Source organism: Dipodomys merriami, unplaced genomic scaffold (genome assembly GCF_024711535.1).
Source record: "Dipodomys merriami isolate MVZ:Mamm:240054 unplaced genomic scaffold, mDipMer1.0.p SCAF_17, whole genome shotgun sequence".
In the NCBI taxonomy this organism is placed as follows: Eukaryota; Metazoa; Chordata; class Mammalia; order Rodentia; family Heteromyidae; genus Dipodomys; species Dipodomys merriami.
Genome location: NW_027203048.1, coordinates 17501553 through 17523997, shown reverse-complemented (window position 1 = coordinate 17523997; position 22445 = coordinate 17501553). Strand labels below are relative to the sequence as shown.

At 40.9% G+C, this 22445-nt stretch overlaps 1 protein-coding gene across 1 annotated transcript; it reads left to right on the top strand.

The window, feature by feature from the left end:
- Positions 1-2129: 2129 nt before the first annotated feature.
- On the top strand, positions 2130-21339 carry Sult6b1 (sulfotransferase family 6B member 1). Its single transcript, XM_070025703.1, has 7 exons — positions 2130-2328; positions 3930-4042; positions 9313-9402; positions 12960-13086; positions 15355-15449; positions 18292-18448; positions 21209-21339. The coding sequence occupies exons 1-7, from the start codon at positions 2130-2132 to the stop codon at positions 21337-21339; spliced, it is 912 nt and encodes a 303-aa protein (XP_069881804.1).
- Positions 21340-22445: the final 1106 nt, after the last annotated feature.

The following is a 22445-nucleotide window of genomic DNA, read 5'->3' as shown; positions in this document are numbered from 1 at the left end:
CTCTCCCCCAACCCCTTTTTCTCTTTTCTGTAGTGTTGGAGACAGAACCCAGGACCAATGAACATGCCAAGAAAATTGCAAAAGTTCTATCACTTGAGCCCCTCAGTAAGCTACTTTCTGTTTGAGGTAGGCTAATATAGGACTAATAGTATGAAAACAAAGCAAGCTCAAGGAGACTCTTGTCTCCAGTTAGTCAGCAAAAAAGCCAGAAGTGGAGGTGCGGTTCAAATGGCAGAGCACCAACCTTGAGTGGAAAAAGCTAAGCAAGAGTATGAGGAGAGTGTGAAGCCCTGAATTCAAGCCTCAATACCAGCACCTGAGAGAAACAGACAGACAGATACAAAGAGGGAGGAGGAGGAGAATAAAGGGAGGGGAAGAGAAGGAAGGGAAAGAGGAAAGGAAAGAAAAGAAAAGGAGCAAAGAACACACCGATACTTCCAACAAAACCTATGATCTCCCAACTAAACCTATGACCTCTCAGGTCATAGGTACTTGCCTGGTCTGAGTTTGCCTGGGACATTACAATTCTAGGTCCCCCAAGGGCTGTAATTGTAGTTACTTTGACTTTGTAAACTTCAATCCACTATAACACACATTTTATAAGTCTGTTATAAAGTTACATTAAATCGTTTGTGTAACCTTAGCAGCAGGGCAGAGGGTGTGATACATGCAAGTGCTCAATAATATTAACGATTCCAATTCAGTGATGAATAGCTGTCCTGGATAGCTGGATGGCTGTGCGTAGGTAGGGTTAACTTTTTAACTGCCATAGGTAAATATGGTTAAAACTTATATTTGTGTGGTTAGGGAGTAAATGAAAGGTAAGAATGATATGGAGAAGAGAATGGAAAAGAAATAATAAAAAGTGTCCAATGCATGCATATATATGCACATATATATATATATATATATATATATATATATATATATATATATATATATGGGGCGTGAACTCAGGACATGGGCACTGTCCCTGAGCTTCATTTTGCTCAAGGCTAGTGCTCTACCACTTGAGCCACAGATCCCAAAATTGTACTAGACAGACTACAGTGCTGTAACCAAGAGATTCAGCAACTCAGCAGTTAAGCAAGACTTAAGGCAGAGACAACTGTGTTCTTTCGAGCATGGTTCTGGAGGATTGCTTTAGGCCAGGTCCTGGAAGGTGGGTTGCCTCCCCGTACAGAGGCTGTCCAGTAGCCAGGTTTCCCCAATCTTGGCCTGCCATCCTCTGGAATGCTGTTTTCCTTCAGACTAACAAGTCAGGCTTGGATAATATGGGACAGGGATAGAGAGGTAGAAAACAATCAATGTCCTCTCTTAAGACCCCCAAAGTTGGACACATCACTTAGGCTCACTTCTTCGAAGCTCCAATGCCACACCTAGCTGCAAGGGAGGCAGGACTTTTAGGCTCATTTATCCAAAGGAGAAAAGAGAGAGAGGCTGCTGGTTAGACTGAGAAGAGTGACCATCTCATGCTAGAGTATGTGGGCAGCAGGGAGCTGTACCCAGAGGGCTGGGTACACCACTGCACTGAGTTTCTCTTCACAATTAATCCCCTTTTGCGAGCTATACAGTTTGACTGTCACTTAGGTAAAGGACTTCTAAATCTATTTAGCCAATAAATGTCAGATCTGAGCCATATGTTCAGGATTACCCCCAAATCTGAGCCCTTTGCCACTTCACTACATGACCTTGTGACTGCCCCTTCCCTCCTATTTCCCTCTCGCAGAGTGTAGGCTGTGCATGCAGAGATGCCAGCCAAAGAAAATGAAGTGTCATTCTGTGGATTGTTCATAGGACAATTGTATGCCTGCATCAAGTACCTATTTGTGAGATATTTAGTGTCTATTAATCTTCTATTCGATTTCATTCTTACTTTCATTAGGTGGGCTGCTTCAGTGGTAATGTAATCAACCCCTGGCTTAGTAATCCCTGATTTGGGACCAAGCTCTACACCTGTGGTTTATTTTCTGGCAGAGAACAATATGCAAAATGGGGGGAAGGGAAGGGATTTCTTTTCTAGGGGAGTGAGGGGAACCCTTTATTGTAGCTTCTGTGAACAACTCCTTTAAAAATCAACCATTGCACCTGGACACCCACAGAACGGGTTCATTAGCCAGGACTTAGCGATGGCTGATAAACCCAAATTTATTGAGTACATCGATGACGCTTTAGAAAAATCAAAAGAAACTACACTTTCTCACTTATTTTTCACCTATCAGGGGATTCCCTACCCAGTTACCATGTGCACCCCAGAAACGTTCCAAGCCCTGGAAACCTTTGAAGCCAGAAGTGATGACATCCTGCTAGCATCTTACCCAAAGTGTGGTGAGTAACAATCAGTTCCTGCAAGTGCACTTTGTTTTTTACAAGTACACTTTTTATAGTAAGGTGGGGAGGGGGTGGGGATAGGAAGAAGACGGTTCATTGCTGCATGAAGCTAGTTGGAAATCACTGAGGAGGGATGCCAGGATGGTTGTGTATCTATGGTGCAAATTTTAAAAAATATAGAGTTGCTAGCCCAGGGTCTGAGGGAAGAAAAAGTCTGGGCAGAAAGGGTGTGATGCATGATGAGTGATGGAGGGAGGTGGAAAGACAAAACATGGAGGTGGGAAATAATAGTAGACATTTTCATCTTGATTTGGGGGGGGGGGCGGTGTCGGTTGTGGGGCTTGAACAGCCTGGGCATTATCCCTCAGCTCTTCAGCTCAAGGCTAGTGCTCTACCACTTGAGCCACAGTGCCACTCCCGGTTTTCTGAGTGGTTAATTGGAGATAAGGGTCTCATGGACTTTCCTGCCCAGGCTGGCTTTGAACTGGCTTTGAGACTCTCTGATCTTAGCCTCCTGAGTAGCCCGGATTACAGGCATGAGCCATGGGCAGCTAGCAATCTTGATGTTTTTTGTTTGTTTTTTGTTTTTAAATATGATGCCAGTACTGTGGCTCTAACTTGGGGGCCTCAAGATCCCACTTGGTTGTTTTTGTTCAAGACTATTCCTGGCGCTGGGAAGGTGGCTTAGTGGTAGAGCGCTTGCCTCACATGCATGAAGCCCTGGGTTTGCTTCCTCAGCACCACATAAGCAGAAAAGCTGGAAGTGGCGCCGTTGCTCAAGTGGTAGAGCGCTAGCCTTGAGCTGAAGAGCTGAAGGGCAGTGCCTAGGCCGAGCGCCCGGACCCAGAGTTCAAGCCCCACGACCAAAAAAAAAAAAAAAAAAAAACCTTGCTCTACCTCTTGAGCCACACCTCTACTTCTGGCTTTTTGCTGGTTAATTAGAGATGAGAGTCTCATCTGGAAACTTTTGTTTCCAGTCTAGCCTTGAACTATGATCCTCAGATCTCAGCCTCCTGAGTAGCTGAGTGAGGGAGTGAGTCTCCAATGCTTGGAATTTTTTTTTCTGTTAATGCTAGGTTTTTAATCAAATCAAAATTCTATATTCAGTAATGTAAAAAAAAATATGAGATATAGCAGCGATTTTGATAGCATAACATTTACTATAAGGATGACATTCCAGAGTCAAAATGATGTATTGTCTCTAGGGAAAGGAGAGTCTGAGCCAGGTGTGATAGTACACACTTACAATCCCAGCATTCAGGAAGGAGGCTGAAGCAAGAGGATTGTGAGTTTGAGGACAGCCTAGGCTACCAAGTGAGACCCTGTCTCAAAAAACCAAGCAATGAACCAATCAGCAAAGGAGATGCCTGAGAAGTAAGAAATTTGGGTTTCAGAATAGTTCCAATTTGATATGAATGTAAGTAAATGTATTTTTTCCCTACCATTTTCTTTTGATAGCTCAGGTCATTTCAAACACAGAAGCATTACCTGTACACATCAAAGATTGTTCACAGATTGCAATTTTTATCTTGTATATGCTAAAACACATTTTTTATTATATCAAGACTTCTTAATGAGCTTTTATTTTCTACTTGTAGGTTCAAATTGGATTCTCCATATTGTCAGTGAATTAGTATTTGCTTTTGCTAAAAGAAAGTATGAATTTTCAGAATTCCCAGTTCTTGAATGTGGGGACTCAGAAAAATACCAGGTTAGTCCAAGGGGCTTTAGAGTTGCAACCAGAATTCTAGGCAAAAGCTCAACGTGGCTGGGAAGGTGGCTCAGTGGTAGAGCCCTTGCCTTGCATGCTCGAGGCCTGGGTTCGATTCCTCAGCATCACATAAGCAGAAAAAAAAAACCGGAAGTGGCGCTGTGGCTCAAGTGGTAGAGCGTTAGCCTTGAGCTGAAGAGCTGAGGGACAGCACCCAGGCCCAGAGTTCAGGCCCCATGACCGGACCCAAAAAAAAAAAAAAAGCTCAATGCTAGGATTTGCACATCAGGTGCAGCCATTTACATGCATATGCCAAGTAAAGAGACAAGTAGTGATGAGGAACAGAGACAGATTTATTAACAGTACACAAACACCCCACAGGAAAAGACACAGTAAGCACTCCAGCCCATATTCTGGGGTACAGACATGAGTTTTAGGTTTAAATAGGAAAAAAAAAGAGGGAGCAGAACGTCTACATAATGATTGAACGCCCCTGCTCACAGGCGTGGGGCAGGGTGGAAGGCATTCTGGTTGCTCGTTATCTTGGGATGTGCAGGTGGGGCCTTGTCACAGTAAGAAGGACATTGTTGCCTGACAGGAGGGAGCAGTTGCATCTCCTGTCACAGGCCACAGATCCATCGGTCCTGTCCCTCCTGGATTCCAAGGTGAATGCAAAGTGACTACAGGAGAGAATGGCGCAGGGCCAAGGACCCAGCTACAAACAGAGACAGACATGCCAGCTTTTACACTGCTGACCTTTTGGACATTTACCTGCCAGTGGTTTTTAGCAGAAGCCCTTTCTAAGAACCTGTGCTAACTGGAGGGCAAATTATATGTCAAGATTTCTTTAGTGTTCAACCATTATACTAATTTACAGTCATATGAAATTTAGAGTTCAGCTATTATACAAATAGCTGCTATTTGCTCTATGCTTTCCATGTCTCGTCAGTACTTTCCAGATATTATCTCATTTTACCACAGAATAACCATATCACCATCTCTCAAAAAGCAGAACTGCTATGGGCTGGGAAGTTGGCTCAGTGGTAGAGCGCTTGCCTTGCATGCCTGAGGCCCTGGGTTCGATTCCCAGCACCACATAAGCAAAAAAGCCGGAAGTGGAGCTGTGGCTCAAGTGGTAGAGCACTAGCCTTGAGCTGAAAAGCTGAGGGACAGTGCCCAGGCCCAGAGTTCAGGCCCCACGACTGGACCCCAAAAAAAAAAAAAAAAAAAAAGCAGAACTGCTAAAGACTTGCCTGAAACAATGGAAGAATAAAAATAGAGCCAAATTTTGCACCCCAGTCTTCTGGTCTGAATTCCTAATGACTACACTGTATGACCATGTTCATTTTTCCTAAGTAGGAAGAAAAGTCAGATGAGTAACTCAGGAAATGAACTGAAAAATAAAGTCAAGCTTTCTCTCTGAAGACACAGACATGAGCAGGAGGAAGTGATAAGGGCTCTCCAGTCGTCTAAGTGGGTCATTATTTTTTATTGTTACTATAAAGATGATGTACAGAAGGGTTACAGTTCCATAAGTCAGATAAAGAGTACATTTCTTTTTCAACAATGTCACCCTTTCCATTGCTTTTTTCCCAGTTTTTCCCTCCCAACCCTATGCACAAGTTGTATAGTTCATTTTCAACAAAGTGGGACATTAGTTTTCATTTCTTTGTCTCAGTTATGAGTCAGAATATGTGAGAGGGATGGGAAAGGCCAAGTAGCAGCTAGGAGCGTAAGTCACTGGTGTGTGTTGAAGGGTTCAACAGGTTCTTCTACCTGTTATTTCTCACTTATCACAGTTATTACTCACCTTTCCAACAGAGCCAACTGAAATTTGGGCGAGAGAAACAAACTGTCCCTCAGAAGGCAGGAAAGACAGGAAAGGGGTTAAGAGGAAGGATCTGTCTCAGGACCTAGTTCGTAGACAGAAAAAGAGGGACAAGACCTCCATTCTACGTCTCTACATACATCAGAGTACAAAAGTAGGCTAAATGGAAGAAGAATCTCCACCTCCGTAAAACATTCAAAATCATCCACCACAAGTGTCTTCCAACATGCAGAGGAAACTCTGTTATTATGAAGAAAACCACCCAACTGGGATTTAGGAACCAGCTTGATGGAAAGTGACGAGATACTTAGTGTGATAATCAGTGCAAATGTAAACATTGGAACCTAAGTTAACAGAAACCTATTTCTAGGATTTGGGTAAAAGCAGAAGAAAATTCCATTGTGCAGGAGGTGGGCAGTCAGGAGTTTGGGGCTGAATCCTGTCCCAGTCTGGCAACCAAGGAACCCCAAAGGGCTGAGCAGCTGCATCAGGGGCTCAGGCATGGTAGGGTCACCTGTGCTCAGCCTGGACAGTGAGGCTCAGTCAGTGCAAGGTGAGGGACCGGGCAGGCAGGAAGGGCTCTCAGGTAAGAAATGGAGGAACCAACGAAACGCCTCAGTGGCTTCTCCTATCCAGACTTTTCTATAACCTTTCCCTAGGGAAAGTTCTAAAATGACACACTTAAGTTTCATCTAGGTTTGAGGGAGATAACTTCAGTTTCCCCTTGGATAGGGCCGACCCCTGGTAACTTCAGCATTTCTTGTGTGTTGTTATATGATGTGGGACCCTGTAGTTTAGTGGAAACAGCCAGCTAGAACTTAATCTGAAAATTACTACCTATGTGATTTTCCACAAAGCAGTCAAAACCTCAGAGCCAGTTCTTAATCTCTAAAATGGGGGTTCTAATATCTGGAAAGGATTATTGTAAATGAATGTAGAAGTACTTCAAATACCAAAGAGTAAAATTTGACTTAACATTGGGTGATTGTCACTATGTATTAATCCCCACTTGGGCTCATACCATTGGTATAAGTTATTCTACCACTTGGGCCATGCCTCCAGTCTGTTTATTATTATTATATTTTTACACCTGTGCTTGAGTTGCTATGTCCACTATTTTGTTTCTTTTTTCTTTTTTTGTACCAGTCCAGGACTAACAGCCTGGGCATTATCTCTGAGCTTCATTTGCTAGTGTTCTACTACTTGAGCTATAGCTCTAATTTGGACTTCTTTGGTAATTTTTAATTGGAGATAAGAGTCTCACACACTTTCCTGCCCAGGACAGCTTTGAGCTGCATTCCTCAGATCTCAGCCTCCTGAGTAGTAAGGATCATATGCATGAGCCACTGGGCACCAACCTGCCACTAAATTTTTATAGAACAATTGGCTGTAAATGTCTATTTTACTTGATGTGAATAGTTATACTGTGGCATGGCTAAATAGTTGCACAAATGTGAAACTGAGAAAGCTGAAGCCTTGTTCTCCATATTCTAATAGATGGATTTTTTTTTTTTTTATCGGTCGTGGGGCTTGAACTCTGGGCCTGGGCACTGTCCCTCAGCTCTTCAGCTCAAGGCGAGCGCTCTACCACTTGAGCTACAGCGCCACTTCCTCTAATAGATGGATTTCATTCACTCATTCATTCATTCATTCATTCATTCTTTCATGTATGTGCTAATACTAGGGCTTCAGGGCTTGGTCAGTGTCCCTTAGGTTTTTCACTCAAGGCTGGCACTCTACCACTTCAGACACAACTCCATTCTGGTTTTTTTCCCCCCTTGGCGGAGGGTAGAGGGGTGATAATTGAAGATAAAAGTCTCATGGACTTTCTGTCCAGAGCTGGCTTCAAACCTTGGTCCTCAGACCTCAGATTCCTGAGTAGCTAGGATTACAGGCATGAACCACAAGTACCTGGCTAGACAGATTTTTTTTTTTTGGTCGATCTTGAGGCTTGAACTCTGGGCCTGAGCGCTGTCCCTCAGCTCTTCAGCTCAAGGCGAGCACTCTACCACTTGAGCTACAGCACCACTTCCGATTTTCTGGTGGTTTATTGGAGATAGTAGTCTCACGGTCTCTCCTGCTTGGCTTTGAACCGCAATCCTCAGATCTCAGCCTCCTGAGTAGCTAGGATTACAGGCGTGAGCCACCAGCACCCTGCTCTGGCTAAACAGATTTTTAACTAAACTCTTCACCCTGGCATATTCAAAAGAAAACTTCATTTTAAAAAATCATCAGTAAAACTAGGTAATAGAAAAAGAATCACTTCACAGTCCTTAACAAGAGTTTTGTAAAACAATTCTCAGCTATTTAAATGACTGTCGACTTTTGGATTTGGCTGTGATATTTGATTGCATGGATTTTAGATAACAGGAAAAGACAGAACTAAATGTTGAAAGTAAATTTTCAGGAGCTTGGGCAAACTTGAATATTTCCATTAAAAAAATCTTGACTGTAGAAGAAATAAATCCAAATAAGTGAAACAGTGAATTGCAGATTCTGAATAGTCTTGAACAAAGTGGTCTTGATATCAGTGTCAGAAAATGTAAGTAACAAAAAAGTTCAACAGAAGCTTATAATGATATTTTTGCTTAAGGTTCTTCCTTCTGCATCCATAAGAATTGGAGGAGGGTAGGAGCAGACAAAGCAGAGTCAGTAGTACTTGAAGCTGCCTTTTAGATCAGAGGAGATTACACACACACACACACACACACACACACACACACACAATTTCATCCTATTGTGTGTATATGTATGTATGCATAAAGACAGTTTAATTAATGACTAAGATCACTTCAAACTATCTTTTTGCTTGGATAATAACATTCTATAGGAGCAAAATGATTTGAGCAGTGCTAAGTGTCCAATATAAAGAATCTGCCCATCTGGAGGAGAGTTAGACACCATCCATGGACTTGAGCTTTCCCAGTCACTCTTACACAGAGAACGTGGTGTGATTATCTGAGGACCACACATCTAGCCTATTGACACACACTTTGTTTTCCTGCTTTGCTAATATAAAACGTCCATAAGGTTCCCACCTAAGCAGACTCATCCTAAAATTCTCTTGTGTGATGGAGTCATGAACACGGGCAGTGTTGGTTCCGTGCCAGAAGCCTCACATCTCAGTTTGAAGTTTGTGGCCTCTGGGAACCTCCCTGGTTTTGTTCTTTTTTGTTTAATATCATTTTTCATGCCTTTTTAAAAGTATCATTTTATTTTTATTACCTTTAATTCATTGTGCAAAGGGCTTTCAATTCAACCTGTAAATTTATGAGTACAATGCATGTTGACAAATACAGAGGCCTGGAGGAGGAATGTAGTCATAATACTCCTGTACGTATGTGAAAATAGACCCAGGTAACTTGAGGAGATGGGTGGGGTTGGGAGGGATGTGGATGAAGAATGATGGAAATGGTGATAGTATGTTTGCATATTTTTTAAGAGAATGAAACTGTTTCCATCACCAAGGATTTTGACAACTCACCTCCATTACGACAAATTACCTGGGTCAATCTTCAAGCACAAAGCAAAGGTAAGTGTCCTTTCTACTGACATCTGAATTTCTAAATGTTCTACCACTTGAACCATACTTCCAGCCCTGAATTTGGAGTTTTCATATATAATGATTCCTTTAATTTTTTTCCTTGAGGTGCTGGGGATCAAACCCAGGGCCTCACATGTGGTAGACTAGTACACTAATTCTGAACTATAGCAGTCCCCCTGTTCTTGATTCTTTGAAGTATACCATGAGTTAGCTCCTCATTGAAGAATTTTAATAAATGAAATTTAAGAGGTTTTTTTTATCTTTCTTTCTTCAGACATATTTGCTATGGTTATATTCAAGCCAAATGTATTTCAGTTCATATGCAAAAAGGAAACACATCATTTTAAAATTTATCAACTTCAGAATTACACTAGGATATTTAGAGTTTGTAACATAAGAATACAGACTAGTAAGGTGAGTTGTGATTTTCATTTGGCTCTTTTCTGAGATCCAAAACGATTTCTTTCCAAATTTGACATATAATTACAAAATTTATGTCATTCATAGAGAACTATCCATGCGTCGGGTAGTGTTATCATTTGAGTTGAAATATTGTTTCATTAATAAGTATTGATATATTTCTTATTATGGATGCTTTTTCTCAGCCTTCTATCTGTAACCTGATAGTCTCTCACTCCATTCCTTCTTTTTTGGTCCCTCTTTTCTCTGTCTCACATGGAAAAGTTTAGAATGAGTTAACATCAAAATTTAAGGTTGGGCACTTCCAAGATTTAAACTTTTGAAACCCACAAAGATTGGGAGAAAGCTGAAGTAATAGCATAGGAAGGAAAAAGAAGGAAATAGTGAATGTCATGGTAAGCAGTAGGAGGAACTCTGGAGAGAGGCAAAGGGTAGGAAGGAAAACATCAGGGAAGTAGTGACTTCCTAATAGCCTCATGGCTGTGGGATGAGAATCACAGGTGCAGAGAGCAAGGGAAGGGGTGACACTGTCCAAAAAGAAATGTACTTTTTACTTGACTTATGTAACTGCAGCCCCTCTGATAACACCTTTATTTTGTTTATTTTATTTGTTGGTTGTGGGAACTGAACTCTGGGCCTGGGCGCTGTCCCTGAGCTCTTCAGCTCAAGGCTAGCGTTCTACTACTACAGGGCCACTTCTGGCTTTTTCTGCTTATGTGGTGCTAAGGAATCGAACCCAGGGCCTCATGTATGTAAGGCAAGCACTCTACCACTGAGCCACCTTCCCAGTCCCTTTATAATATTTTTATAATATTAAAAAAAAGAATCATAGTTGCTTATAAGCCTGGCACTGGTGGCTCATACCTGTAATGCCAGCTATTCATGAGACTAAGATCTGAGGATCATGATTCAAAGCCAGCCCAGGCAGGAAAGTCTGTGAGACTCATACCTCCACTAAACTGCCAAAAAAAGCTGCAAGTAGAGCTGTGATTCAAGTATTAGAGTGTTAACCTTGAGCAAAAAAAGCTCAGGGACAATGCTTAGATAGACCCTGAGTTCAAGCCCCAGACCCAGAACACACACACACACACACACACATACACACACACACACACACACACACACACACACACACACACACACACACACGTACTTAGATTAGACTTAGGAACTGTCACAGAGATTGCCCACTAGAGTTCCTGACTTCATGTTTAAATTCCAATAACTGATTGGAGAAAGACTGAATACCTCCAATTATAAAAGAACTTTTCTGTCCCCTAAGCCAGCTTTGGACAGCTCTGTTAAACAATTTTTTCTTATAGTGAGGATCTACAAAATTGTTTAAAAAAAAAGAAAAAGTTCTAATCTATAACTTTCTATTTTTAAACGCATTAGCATCATTATCATGTGCCTTTTCCCCTCAGTGAAGCTAACAGAAACAGCTGAGGTAACTTATAAAGCATTTATATGTGGGGTGTGCAAGCTTTTGCACAGGAGTGCAGGGCTCCTCTTTCAGAAGAATACAGAGCAAGAAAAGAGCAACAGAAGTGGATGCTGAGAATTTGAACTCACTCTAGTTAATTCACACTCACAATTTAAACTGATGTGAGTCAGCGCAACTCAGAGTACTAGTTAAAGCTTCAAATATAAAACTTGAATTACAAGAATCTATATACTGTATGGCTGTTGGGAGGAAGGGGCTAGAGCCCAAGTTAAGAAAGATGCTGACCCATTTTTCTCTAGTCAACTTTATCCTATTAACGTTTTCATTTCCTATCTCTCCCTCCCTCCCTCCTTCTTTCCCTCCTTCCCTCCTTCCTTCCTTCCTTTTATTTTTGGTGCTGGAGTTTGAACTCAGGGCCTTCCTCTTCCTCTCTAGCTAGGCCAGATGCTCTATTACTTGAACTATGACTCCAGTTTGCTTCCCTGAACCATAACTCCAGTTTGCTTCCTTAGACTCACAAGGTGTTTGGGTATCCTATTTCCTCTTGATTGCATGTTGTCTACTAAAATGATTTTTCTTAAAAATGGCTCTGGCTGGGGCTGGGAAGGTGGCTCAGTGGTAGAGTGCTCGACTTGCATGCCTGAGGTCCTGGGTTCAATTCCTCAGCACCACATAAGCAAAAAGAAAAAAGCCAGAAGTGGTGCTGTGGCTCAAGTGGTAGAGTGCTAGCCTTGAGCTGAAGAGCTGAGGGACAGCGACCAGGCCCAGAGTTTAGGCCTCACGACCAGATGCTCCCCCGCCCACCACCACCAAAAAATGGCTCTGGCTGGGCACCAGTGGCTCATGCCTGTTATCCTAGCTACTCAGGATGTTAAGATCTGGGGATTGTGGTTCAATGCCAGGATTGGCAATAAAGTCCATGATACTTTATCTAATTAACCAGCAAATATGGCAGGAGTGGAATTGCTGTGGTTCAAGTGGTAGATTACTGGCCTTGAGAAAAAAAAAAAAAAAGCTCAAGGACATGCCCAGGCCCTTAGTTCAAGCCCCAGAACTGATGCATGCATACACACACAACTCTGTATTATTACCTCTATCCCTCATTAAGTTGTCAGCAGTGTTCCCCGGAGATTACAAACCTCCAGACTGGGTTACATTAATTAATTACTTACTGTTGAGTGCATCCTCCAGGTAGGATTACATTAATTAATTACTTACTGTGGAGTGCATCGAGTACCCAATTAGTTTTAAATGTCTAATTACTCTTGCATCCGCTTGCAGTCTTCCATTCTTAGAAGAAATCAAAAGCAATTTGGTCTTCCAATCTGGAAAGCAGGTCCAAAAGAAGAAAAAACATCCTGAGGCCAGTTACTTGATCACAAAGGACCCACATTGCCCCCTGCTGGTTACTGTTTCCTCCTTAGAAGGTCTCAAAGGTAGTCAAATGCGGAAACTTCAGGATGACAAATCTGAACTTTGCTAAACCCATCTTCCCCTTTTCTGAAAGTGAAATGAGTCCCGCCTGTATTTCTTTCTCTGACTTGTTCTGTGCTGTCTCACAATCTTCAGAATTCTAACAAATTAGCTAATGTCTTGCCTAGTGCCCTCAGTTTCTGACTGTAGTATTTTGGTTCTTCTTGGTTTCTCTTTGCTTTTGTTGTTGTTGTTGTTGTTTTTGTAGATACTGGTGATATTTCGAAACCCCAAGGACACAGCTGTATCGTTTTTCCATTTCCACAACGATGTCCCAGATATCCCAAGCTATGCCTCCTGGGCTGAATTCTTCAGACAGTTCATGAAGGGAGAAGGTCAGATGCTAGAAAAAGAATTCTTTTTACTTCAACAGATGAACACATAAATATGGACATTAAAATGGGCTTTGGGGCAAAGAGAGAACTAAGATTTAAGCAGCTCTGGGAAGCAAGAAGTTACATTTAAGTGAAGTTTTATAGCACCCCTAGCTCTGTGTATTAAACAATTAAGACCTATGACTGGTTTCAAAAGTAAGCTGGACAACTCCTTGTTGAGTGTTTAGTGGCCAGAAAACAGAGGTGGGAGCCAGTGGCCTATGGCTCACGCCAGTAATCCTAGCTACTCTGGAGGCTGAGATCTGAGGATTGAGGTTCAAAGTCAGCCTGGGGGAAGGAAAGTCTGTGACACCCTTATCTCCAATTAACCACCAGAAAACTGGAAGTGTTGCTGTGGTTCAAGTGGTAGAGTGCTTGCCTTGAGCTGAAGAGCACAGGGACAGTGCCCAGGCCCAGAGTTCAAGCCCCACCACCGAAAAAACAAAAAAAAACAGAAGTGACACAGAGACCTTTAGAAGAGGTGTGTAGAAAAGTACTTCCAACCACTTTTCCCTAAACCACTGTATTACACAGTGATTTAAAAAAGAAGAAGAAGAAAGAATTTGGTTAATGGTGCTGAACTCTATCCCCAAGATATTTGCTTGCCAGGAAGGATTTTTTTTATTAGAGCATTTGAATGCTTCAATCTCTCTTTTTTAAAAAAATAACTGTATTTGTTTGTGTGCACCGGAACTAAGATTTGGATTCAGAGCCTTGAAACAATGAAGCATATTCACACGACAAGGCTCTCACTTGAATTTTCAGATCAAGGCTGACGCTCTACAACTTGAGCCACAGCTCTATTTCTGGCTTTTGGGTGGTTAATTGGAGATAAGTCTCATGGACTTTTTTGCCTGGGCTGACTTAGAGCCATGATCCTCAGATCTCAGCCTCCTGAGTAGCTAGGATTATAGACATGAGTCATCAGTACCAGCTATAGCTATCATTTTAAATATTTTCTTTCTTTCTTTTTTTTATTCATTTTGGTGCTAATGGGGTTTGAAATTAGGGATTCCTGCTTGCTAGGCTAGGGTTCTACCACTTGAGCCACACCCTTAGCCATAATAACTATAATTTTTTAAGTCTACTAAAGTTTGAACACAGGACTTAGACACTATCCCTTAGCTTTTTGGCTGAGGGCTGGCACTTTACCACTTGAGGCACAGCTCTACTTCCAGTTTTTTTTTTCTGCTTAATTGAAGATAAGCATCTCATGAACTTTTCTGCCCAAGCTGGCTTTAGACCATCATCCTCAGATCTCAGTCTCCTGATTACAGGTGTGAGCCACCAGTGCCCAGCTCCCAGTGTTTAATTTTCATTCTCATAACTCTATAGGGTGAAACTTTTTTATCCTAATTTCAGAATGAAGGAAATAGAGACATAGAAAAGTCACCCGGCTATGAAGAGTAGACACAAATCTGGGTTCAAATCACTTACTGCGCGATTTGATCTCTCTGGACTTGAAATAAACATAATGTAACTAAGGAGCTAAATTTTTAGTTTCATTCACTTTAGTTCATTGAAATTTAAATTAAAAATGGATAATTTTAGTTATTGGAAAGCTTTTTTTTTTTTTGGTCCAGTCGTGGGGCCTGAACTCTGGGCCTGGGCACTGTCCCTCAGCTCTTCAACTCAAAGCTAGTTAGTGCCCTACTACTTGAGCCACAGTGCCACTTCCGGCTTTTTTCTGCTTATGTGGTGCTGAGGAATCGAACCGAGGGCCTCATGCTTGTGAGGCAAGTACTCTACCAACTTACCAACTGAGCTCCACATTTTTAATTTCAAGCACAAAGTTTTACAAATTGAGAAAGTATCTCTGGGGGCTGGGAATGTAGCTTAGTGGTAGAGTGCTTGCCTAGCATACATGAAGCCCTAGGTTTAATTCCTCAGTATCACATAAATGGAAAAGACCAGAGGTGGTACTGTGGCTCAAGTGCTAGACTTGAGCAAAAGAAGCTCAGGGACAGTGCCCAGGCCCTGAGTTCTAGCCCCAAGACTGGCAAAAAAAAAAAAAAAAGAAAAAAGAAAAAGAAGAAAGAAAAAATAAAGAAAATGGGTAGAAATTGGCCTATAGTGCTGGATTTTGCTGCCTCTTTGGGAGAGATTTGTAATAAATTATAAATATACCTTGTTTATACCTATATACATATATAGTTATATTCTACAGTATATATTAACTTTACTTCATTTATGTAAAATTACTTACAATGTTTTTTCCCCATGTTTTAGTTTCTTGGGGAAGCTATTTTGATTTTGCAATTAATTGGAATAAGCACCTTGATGATGACAATGTTAAGTTCGTATTATATGAAGACCTGAAAGAGGTGAGATTATAATTACTGATATTCGGGAACAATACTTATAAATAATGACATATATCATGCACTAATGTCTGGTTGTATGAACAAGTATGGTTTTCAAGTTCTTAAATTCCAGATATGTAATACAGTACTAGAAAAAGAAGTTCAACCATGCATAGCTGCTAAGGTTGTTTACTTGATGGCCAAACAATGTTTAACAAGTTAATTGTTTTATTTTGCTTGTATGATGAATAGAAAAAATAGGTATTCTCAGTTTAATCAAACATACATTAGATTGTGAATTGATTTTTCCTCTTAATGTATTTTTCAAAAAAATGTTTATTTACTTAGCAAACATAGAGAGAATGATTGTTCAGAGTTTACTGATTACTCTGGTTTAGGCCTGCATAGGTGATGCAGTAATGAACAAATGAGATGAATTTTGCTGCTCCGGAGCAGTTTACATTCTAGGTTGGAGATGGCAAGTAGACAGAATAAGAAACAAAATGCAAAAATAATAAAAATACACAGAGTATGTGAGAAAAAGAAATAGCTGGTTAAAAGTTGGAAATGCCAGGGGATGGTGGATTAGAGTGCTGGAGGAAATCTCATTTTAAAATAGGGTGGATAGGAGCCTTCCCATTAAGGGAATGTGATTTGAGCACAAACCTAAAGGGAGTGAGGCACATAGGTAGCTGGGGAGAGCAGGCCAGGCAGATGAAACCAGTTGAAGCAAAGGCCTAGGTAAAGGCAGCTGTGATAAAGTCAGTAGGCCTGGTGTGCCCAGGCCAATAGGAATAAAGCAAGAAAGAAGAGCCAACAAGGACAGAAAAAGCAATGTGATGGAATGTAAGGAACCAAATGGCCATTGAAGTGACTCTGGCTTTTACTCTAAGTAAAATGGGAAACCATAGTGGTAGTTGAGAAAGGAGTGATCGGAGCTGATGCTTTCTTGACAAGATCATTCTGGCTGGAGAGTAAGGATGGAATGGGACAAAGGTAATGCAGGAGACCTGTGAACAGGTGACTGAAGGATGCAGGTGAGGAAAGATGTTTGCTCAGCCTCAAAGGGGTTGCACCGAGGATGAGAAGTGGTGGGAATCTGGTTGGATTCTGGGTGAGCCAATAGGACTTACTACTAGGTTGGAAGGAGGGAAGTTGTGTGGGAGAAAGAGAGAAGTCAAATAAGACTGCAGTATTATTGGTCTGACCAGCTGAGAAGGGTGATTTGCCATCAGCTGGGTAGGAGAGGATTTTAGGGAAGCTTTGGAATTTGGTGGGAAATGGGAGTTTGCCTTTGAATTCATTAAAATGCTTATTAATCAACTTAATGAAAAGATCAAGTATACATTCTACAAATGCAGAGAAGTTATAAGCTGAAAATAAAACCATGAACTCATTGACACATACATGCAGTGGAAACCATGAGATTATATACATCAATATCTACATAGATAGAGAAGATAGCTAATGACTGGGCCAGGGAGCTCACTGATATTAAGAGTTTGAGAAGGGGAAAAATCAGCAAAGGAGACTGAGGAAGAAGTGATTAGTGAGGTCAGAATGAAACAAGAATCCTGGATCCCCAGTGAAGAGCAGGGAGTATCAAATACACCCTAATGAGTGGTCATCACCAGCTTCTGGTGACGTTCTTATTATAGGCAATAGCAATTGATTGCATCCTTTCTGTTTATAGGATGCATTTCATAATATGTGAGAATATTCTTTTTTTTGGGTGGGGCGTCCAGTCGTGGGGCCTGAACTCTGGGCGTGGGCACTGTCCCTCAGCTCTTCAGCTCTAGGCTAGCACTCTACCACTTGAGCCACAGCACCACTTCCGGCTTTTTTCTTTTTGCTTATGTGGTGCTGAGGAATCGAACCCAGGGCCTCATGCATGCAAGGCAAGTGCTCTACCACTGAGCCACCTTCCTAGCCCCATATGTGAGAATATTCTAAATTAGTCTTTGCCCACTCTCTAGTTTAGAAACTCATGTTCTATAGAATACAAAGTTGTCCCAGATGTTAATAATTATTCCCTTGGGGATTGACAGGAGGTTCTTATATAAATAAACACAAGAAGTGTTATTATATAGTCAGCTCCTTTGGTGATTCCTAATGTACATTGTGATTTGTGAATATCCATTATTTGGACATGGTGTTGGGTGGATCATGATTATAATTGGACACAATAAATTTCAAGATTCCTACAATGTTTTATGACTCTAAAAATTAGGTTTTCTTGGTAAAACTAAATCTAAAAGAATTTGCAAGGATGTATATGGAAATATTAATATGCTCAGTGATCGAGAGTGGTGCTTTTTTATCACATGAATATCATCCTAGATGAAATTCTAATCAACTCACTAATGATGTTATCATTACTTATAACCTACATAGTATAAATTGAACTATAAATTGAAGCTACAAAATACAACAAATATAGAATATCTTATAGTGCTATATTAAATACTTATATAAACACAAGGTAAGTCTGAAGAGAAAGCTAAGCAGGTGAATTAGGTAATTAAGCTTACTAAATCTACTCTAAGAGTCTGTCTTTGCACCAGCATAATTCTCATACAAAGATGTTTATCCTTTTGTGTGTGTGTGTGACAGTACTGGGGCTTGAACTTGGGATCTGGGTGTTATCCTTAGCTGTTTTGCTCAAGGCTGACACTCTACCACTTGAACCACATTTTCATTTTCAACTTTTTGGTGGTTAATTGTAGATAAAAGTCTCACAGACTTTTCCTTCCTTGTGCTGGCTTCAAACTGTAATCCTCAGATCTCAGTCTCCTGTGTTGCTGGGGCTATCGATGTGGAACCAGTGCCCAGCATGTTTATCCTTTAGGTATTTTGTTTTCAGGATCTGGCTACTGGAGTAAAACAAATTGCTGAGTTCTTTGGATTCTCCCTAACTGGAGAGCAGATTCGAACTATCTCAGCCCAGAGCACCTTCCAAGCAATGCGAGAAAAATCTGAGGAAACTCATGGCACCATTGGCCCTTTCTTGTTCCGCAAAGGTAAACTTGCTTTCGTTTCTGGGAGAGTATATCAGTATATAATATATACCTGAACATACTAGGCAAGCCAGGTAAGCTTTTTCGTCAAAAAGACAGTCCCAAGCTGTAACTGCCAGCTCCTCAGGACCTTTTTTGTTGTTGTCATTGTTGGTTGTGGGGCTGGAACTCTGGGCCTGGGCGCTGTCCCTGAGCTCTTCAGCTCAAGCTAGCACTCTACCACTTGAGCCACAGCTTTTCTGGTGGTTTATTGGAAATAAGAGTCTCAAGGACTTTCCTGCCTAGGCTGGCTTTGAAGTGTGATCCTCAGATCTCAGCCTCCTGAGTAGCTAGGATTATAGGCGTGAGCCACCAACACCCGGCTCTCAGGATCTTTTATTGTACTAAGTTCCCTGTTCTTTTCTGCTTGTCACTTTGTAATGACAAAATAGCAGCTGGAACTCCACCATCACAATCAAATTCTAGATAGAAAGAAGAGAACAAGGGAAAGAATCACGTGTACTGTTATTACTCAAATGATCCCCCTTTTTAGAACTTTCCTGGAGGCTCTATTCAGTGACTCTTCACATTTCATAGACTACCTCTCTCCCTGCAGCAGCAGTTGGGAAAATGTGATTTTATTTTTCAAATGGGGCACATTATGGCCTGGCTGAAATAAGAATCTTGTTAATAAAGAAGAAGGAGAAGATGGATGTTGGATGAGCAGCTAGGCTTCTCTGAGACAGATGATTTTATTGAACTTTATTAAAGTAGTTGAAAAGCACAGGGAAATGTCTGATTAGATAGCTTAGGAACTGTCATATTCATTTTTTTATTGCATATATCACAAAAGTATATTACAAGAAGATTGTAAGGCGGCTCAAGCAACAGCAAGCTAAAACAGCTCAAACTAACATCAGGCACTTAATATGCACTCAATCCTTCCTTGGGATTGAAATTTAAAACAAAAAGCACATGAAAGCCTTCATTTTGTAAATGAAAGAAAGAAGTCAAAGCTCAAAGATATGACTTTTTCCAATTTCAGATTGATGATAAACAGTGGAAATGAGGACTTCAACCTAGACTACTTACCTTTTTAACTTTTTAAAATAATCTTTAAGTAGCTGTAATAAAAGATTTTCAATCCAACACATCAGTTTATGAGACAATGCAATTTGGTTAATATGATCCCTCCCATCATTCTCCCCCTGAGGATCATGGTTTGAAGCCAGCCTGGACAGAGTCCATAAGACTCCTATCTTCAATTAACCAGCAAAAAGCCAGAAATAGAGATGTGGCTCAAGTGGTAGAGCACCAACCTTGAGTGAAAAAGCCAAGCAAGATCATGAGGCTCTGAGTTCAAGCCTCGGTAAACACACACAGACACACAGACACACAGACACACAGACACACAGACACACAGACACACAGACACACACACACACACACACACACACACACACACACACACACACACACACTCCATTGTGAGCCCAATGCAGTGATTCAAGCCTGTAATCCTTTATAGAATTTATGGTGTTTTACTTCATTTCCTTAAGATGTCATAAATATTTTCTCATGTTATTTATCCTTCTTTACCAACATGCATTTCAATGGCTCTGCAACACAGATCATTGAAAGACTATAAAGAAATAATATCTTTTAATGTTAGGGAAAATAATTTCAAAAAAGTTGTTTTGGTAGTACTGGAATTTGAACTCAAGTCCTTGGGACTTGCTAGGCAACTATTCTTATAGCTGAGCTTTGATTTTTGCTGGTTAATTTTGAGATAGGGTCTCATCTTTTTCCTGGGCATGATCCTGGACCCAATCTAACTATGTTAGGCTTCGCACTGTAGGTAAGAAGACAGATGCATGTTACCCATTGTAGCTTCTCATTGAGAAGGGCTTTTTCTTTTTTTTATCCTGCTTTATCTGGCTTCAAACATGATATTTCCAATCAGACCTCCAAATAACTTACAGGTGTGAGCCACTGGCACCCAGCTACATCATTAGATTTTGTAAAATTTTCAGTATCTGACATCTTCATCAATATCTATTGTCAGATATTAACTTTTCACAGAGTATTTCCTTTAGAGAGGGGAAAAATAATCATTCACAAATGGCAAATGTGAGAGCAAGAGGCATGGTTCCATTGATGTGCTAGTTTGGCAAAGTAGAGGCCCTGAGTTCAATCCCCAGTACAGCCAAAAAAAGAAGTGGGTTTTGAGAACCCTGATGTTGAGAACAGTGAGGGGAGAAAATTATCAAGGTTGAGTCTTCTTTCCTCCCATTCACTTGCCACTCCACCAGTGAAGACGTCTACACAAATAGGATTCATTTTACAAACAAATAAAAAATTACCTTTGTGTGTGTGTGTGTGTGTGTGTGTGTGTGTGTGTGTGTGTGTGTGTGAGTCATGGGGCTTGAACTCTGGGCCTGGGCACTGTCCCTGAGCTCTTCACTCAAGGTGAGCACTCTACCACTTAAGCCACAGAGCCATTTCCAGTTTTCTGGTGGTTAATTGGAGATAAGAATCTCATGGACTTTCCTGTCCTGGCTGGCTTTAAACCATGATCTCAAGCCTCCTGCGTAGCTAGGACTACAGGTGTGAGCCACTGACGCCCTGCACATTAGTTTTTAAAACTTTTTATTTATACGTCCATTTTTGCGTTTTAGTTTGAAACATCGTACTCCCAAAATAATAAAATTTGATAGAGTAGAGCTTAAAATCAAGAAGAACTATTCTAACAGACCTCTGGATTCTCTGTTTCATGTATTGTAGGTGAAATTGGTGACTGGAAACAATTGTTCAGTGAAACTCAGAGCCAAGAAATGGATGAAAAATTCCAAGAGTGCTTAGCAGGCACTTCCCTTGGATATAAGCTGAAGTATGAATCATATTGCCAGTTTTGATTCTGGCCAAGCCAGCTGGTCTGTGTATCTTCTTTTTTCTAATAATAATCAGTTTAAATAATTATACAGAAATTCCATCCACCAAATAATAAGTATCATGTAAATTTGAATAGTATAAATTTGGCAATGATGATTAACATCTAAATATTTTAGCACAAACTTATGTTTGTCTATATCTTAAAGGAGACCAGTAATCAGTCCAAATGGGACTCTATTGAAGTATTGACTTCTTTCACAAGCTGGGACCACACAGGTGTGTAAGTAAACACTCTTGGAGTCATACCTAGATCTGTGTCTGAGCACCGATAAAATAAGCTTCCAAATGATAACACAATGTTGGACACATTCTTCTAATAACTCCTTTCTTTTCTCACTGTGGATCATGGTACTTGTTGTGGCTGTCTTGGGAGAAATTTAATTTTGACTCTGCATTGACATTAAGTGAATAAATGATTTGAATTTGATTCAAGAGAAATGCATTCCTTATCGATTCTGAGTATGTATGCCATTGGGGCTCAAGGGGTCAATCTTGAAATGCTCTAAATTCAATCCCCAGTACCAGAAGAGTCATAATAATTTCAAAATAGGCAATATAAGGTGGTATTTTTAAAAAAAGTAAATAGGAGCCTGCAAATATACCCCTGTAAAAAGAAGCTATGAGAGGTTACCTCTTGTCCGCAGTCCATATGCTACATGACATTTGTCTGATGAGGGAGATTTTCTTAGTTTGCTCAGACCACTCTAACAAAACACCATAGGTTGGGTGACATCTGAACAAACTAGGTGTCTGGGAAGGCCTGTTTTCTTGGTTCTTGAGTCATCTTTATCTTCACCTGACTATAAGGACAAGCCAGCTCTTTACAAACTCTTTTTTTCCTCTTTTAGTGTGCCAGTACTTGGGCTGAAAGTGAGGGCCATGCATTTTTTATTAACTTTTTGTGCAAGGGTGCTATTTTACCACTTGAGACACATACACCTCCACTTCAGCTTCTTGCTGGTTATTTGGACATAAGAGTCTCAGGGACTTTGCTGTCTGGGTTGGCTTTGAACTGGGATCCTCAGATCTTGGCTTCCTGAGTAGCTAGGATTACAGGCACACACTGTCA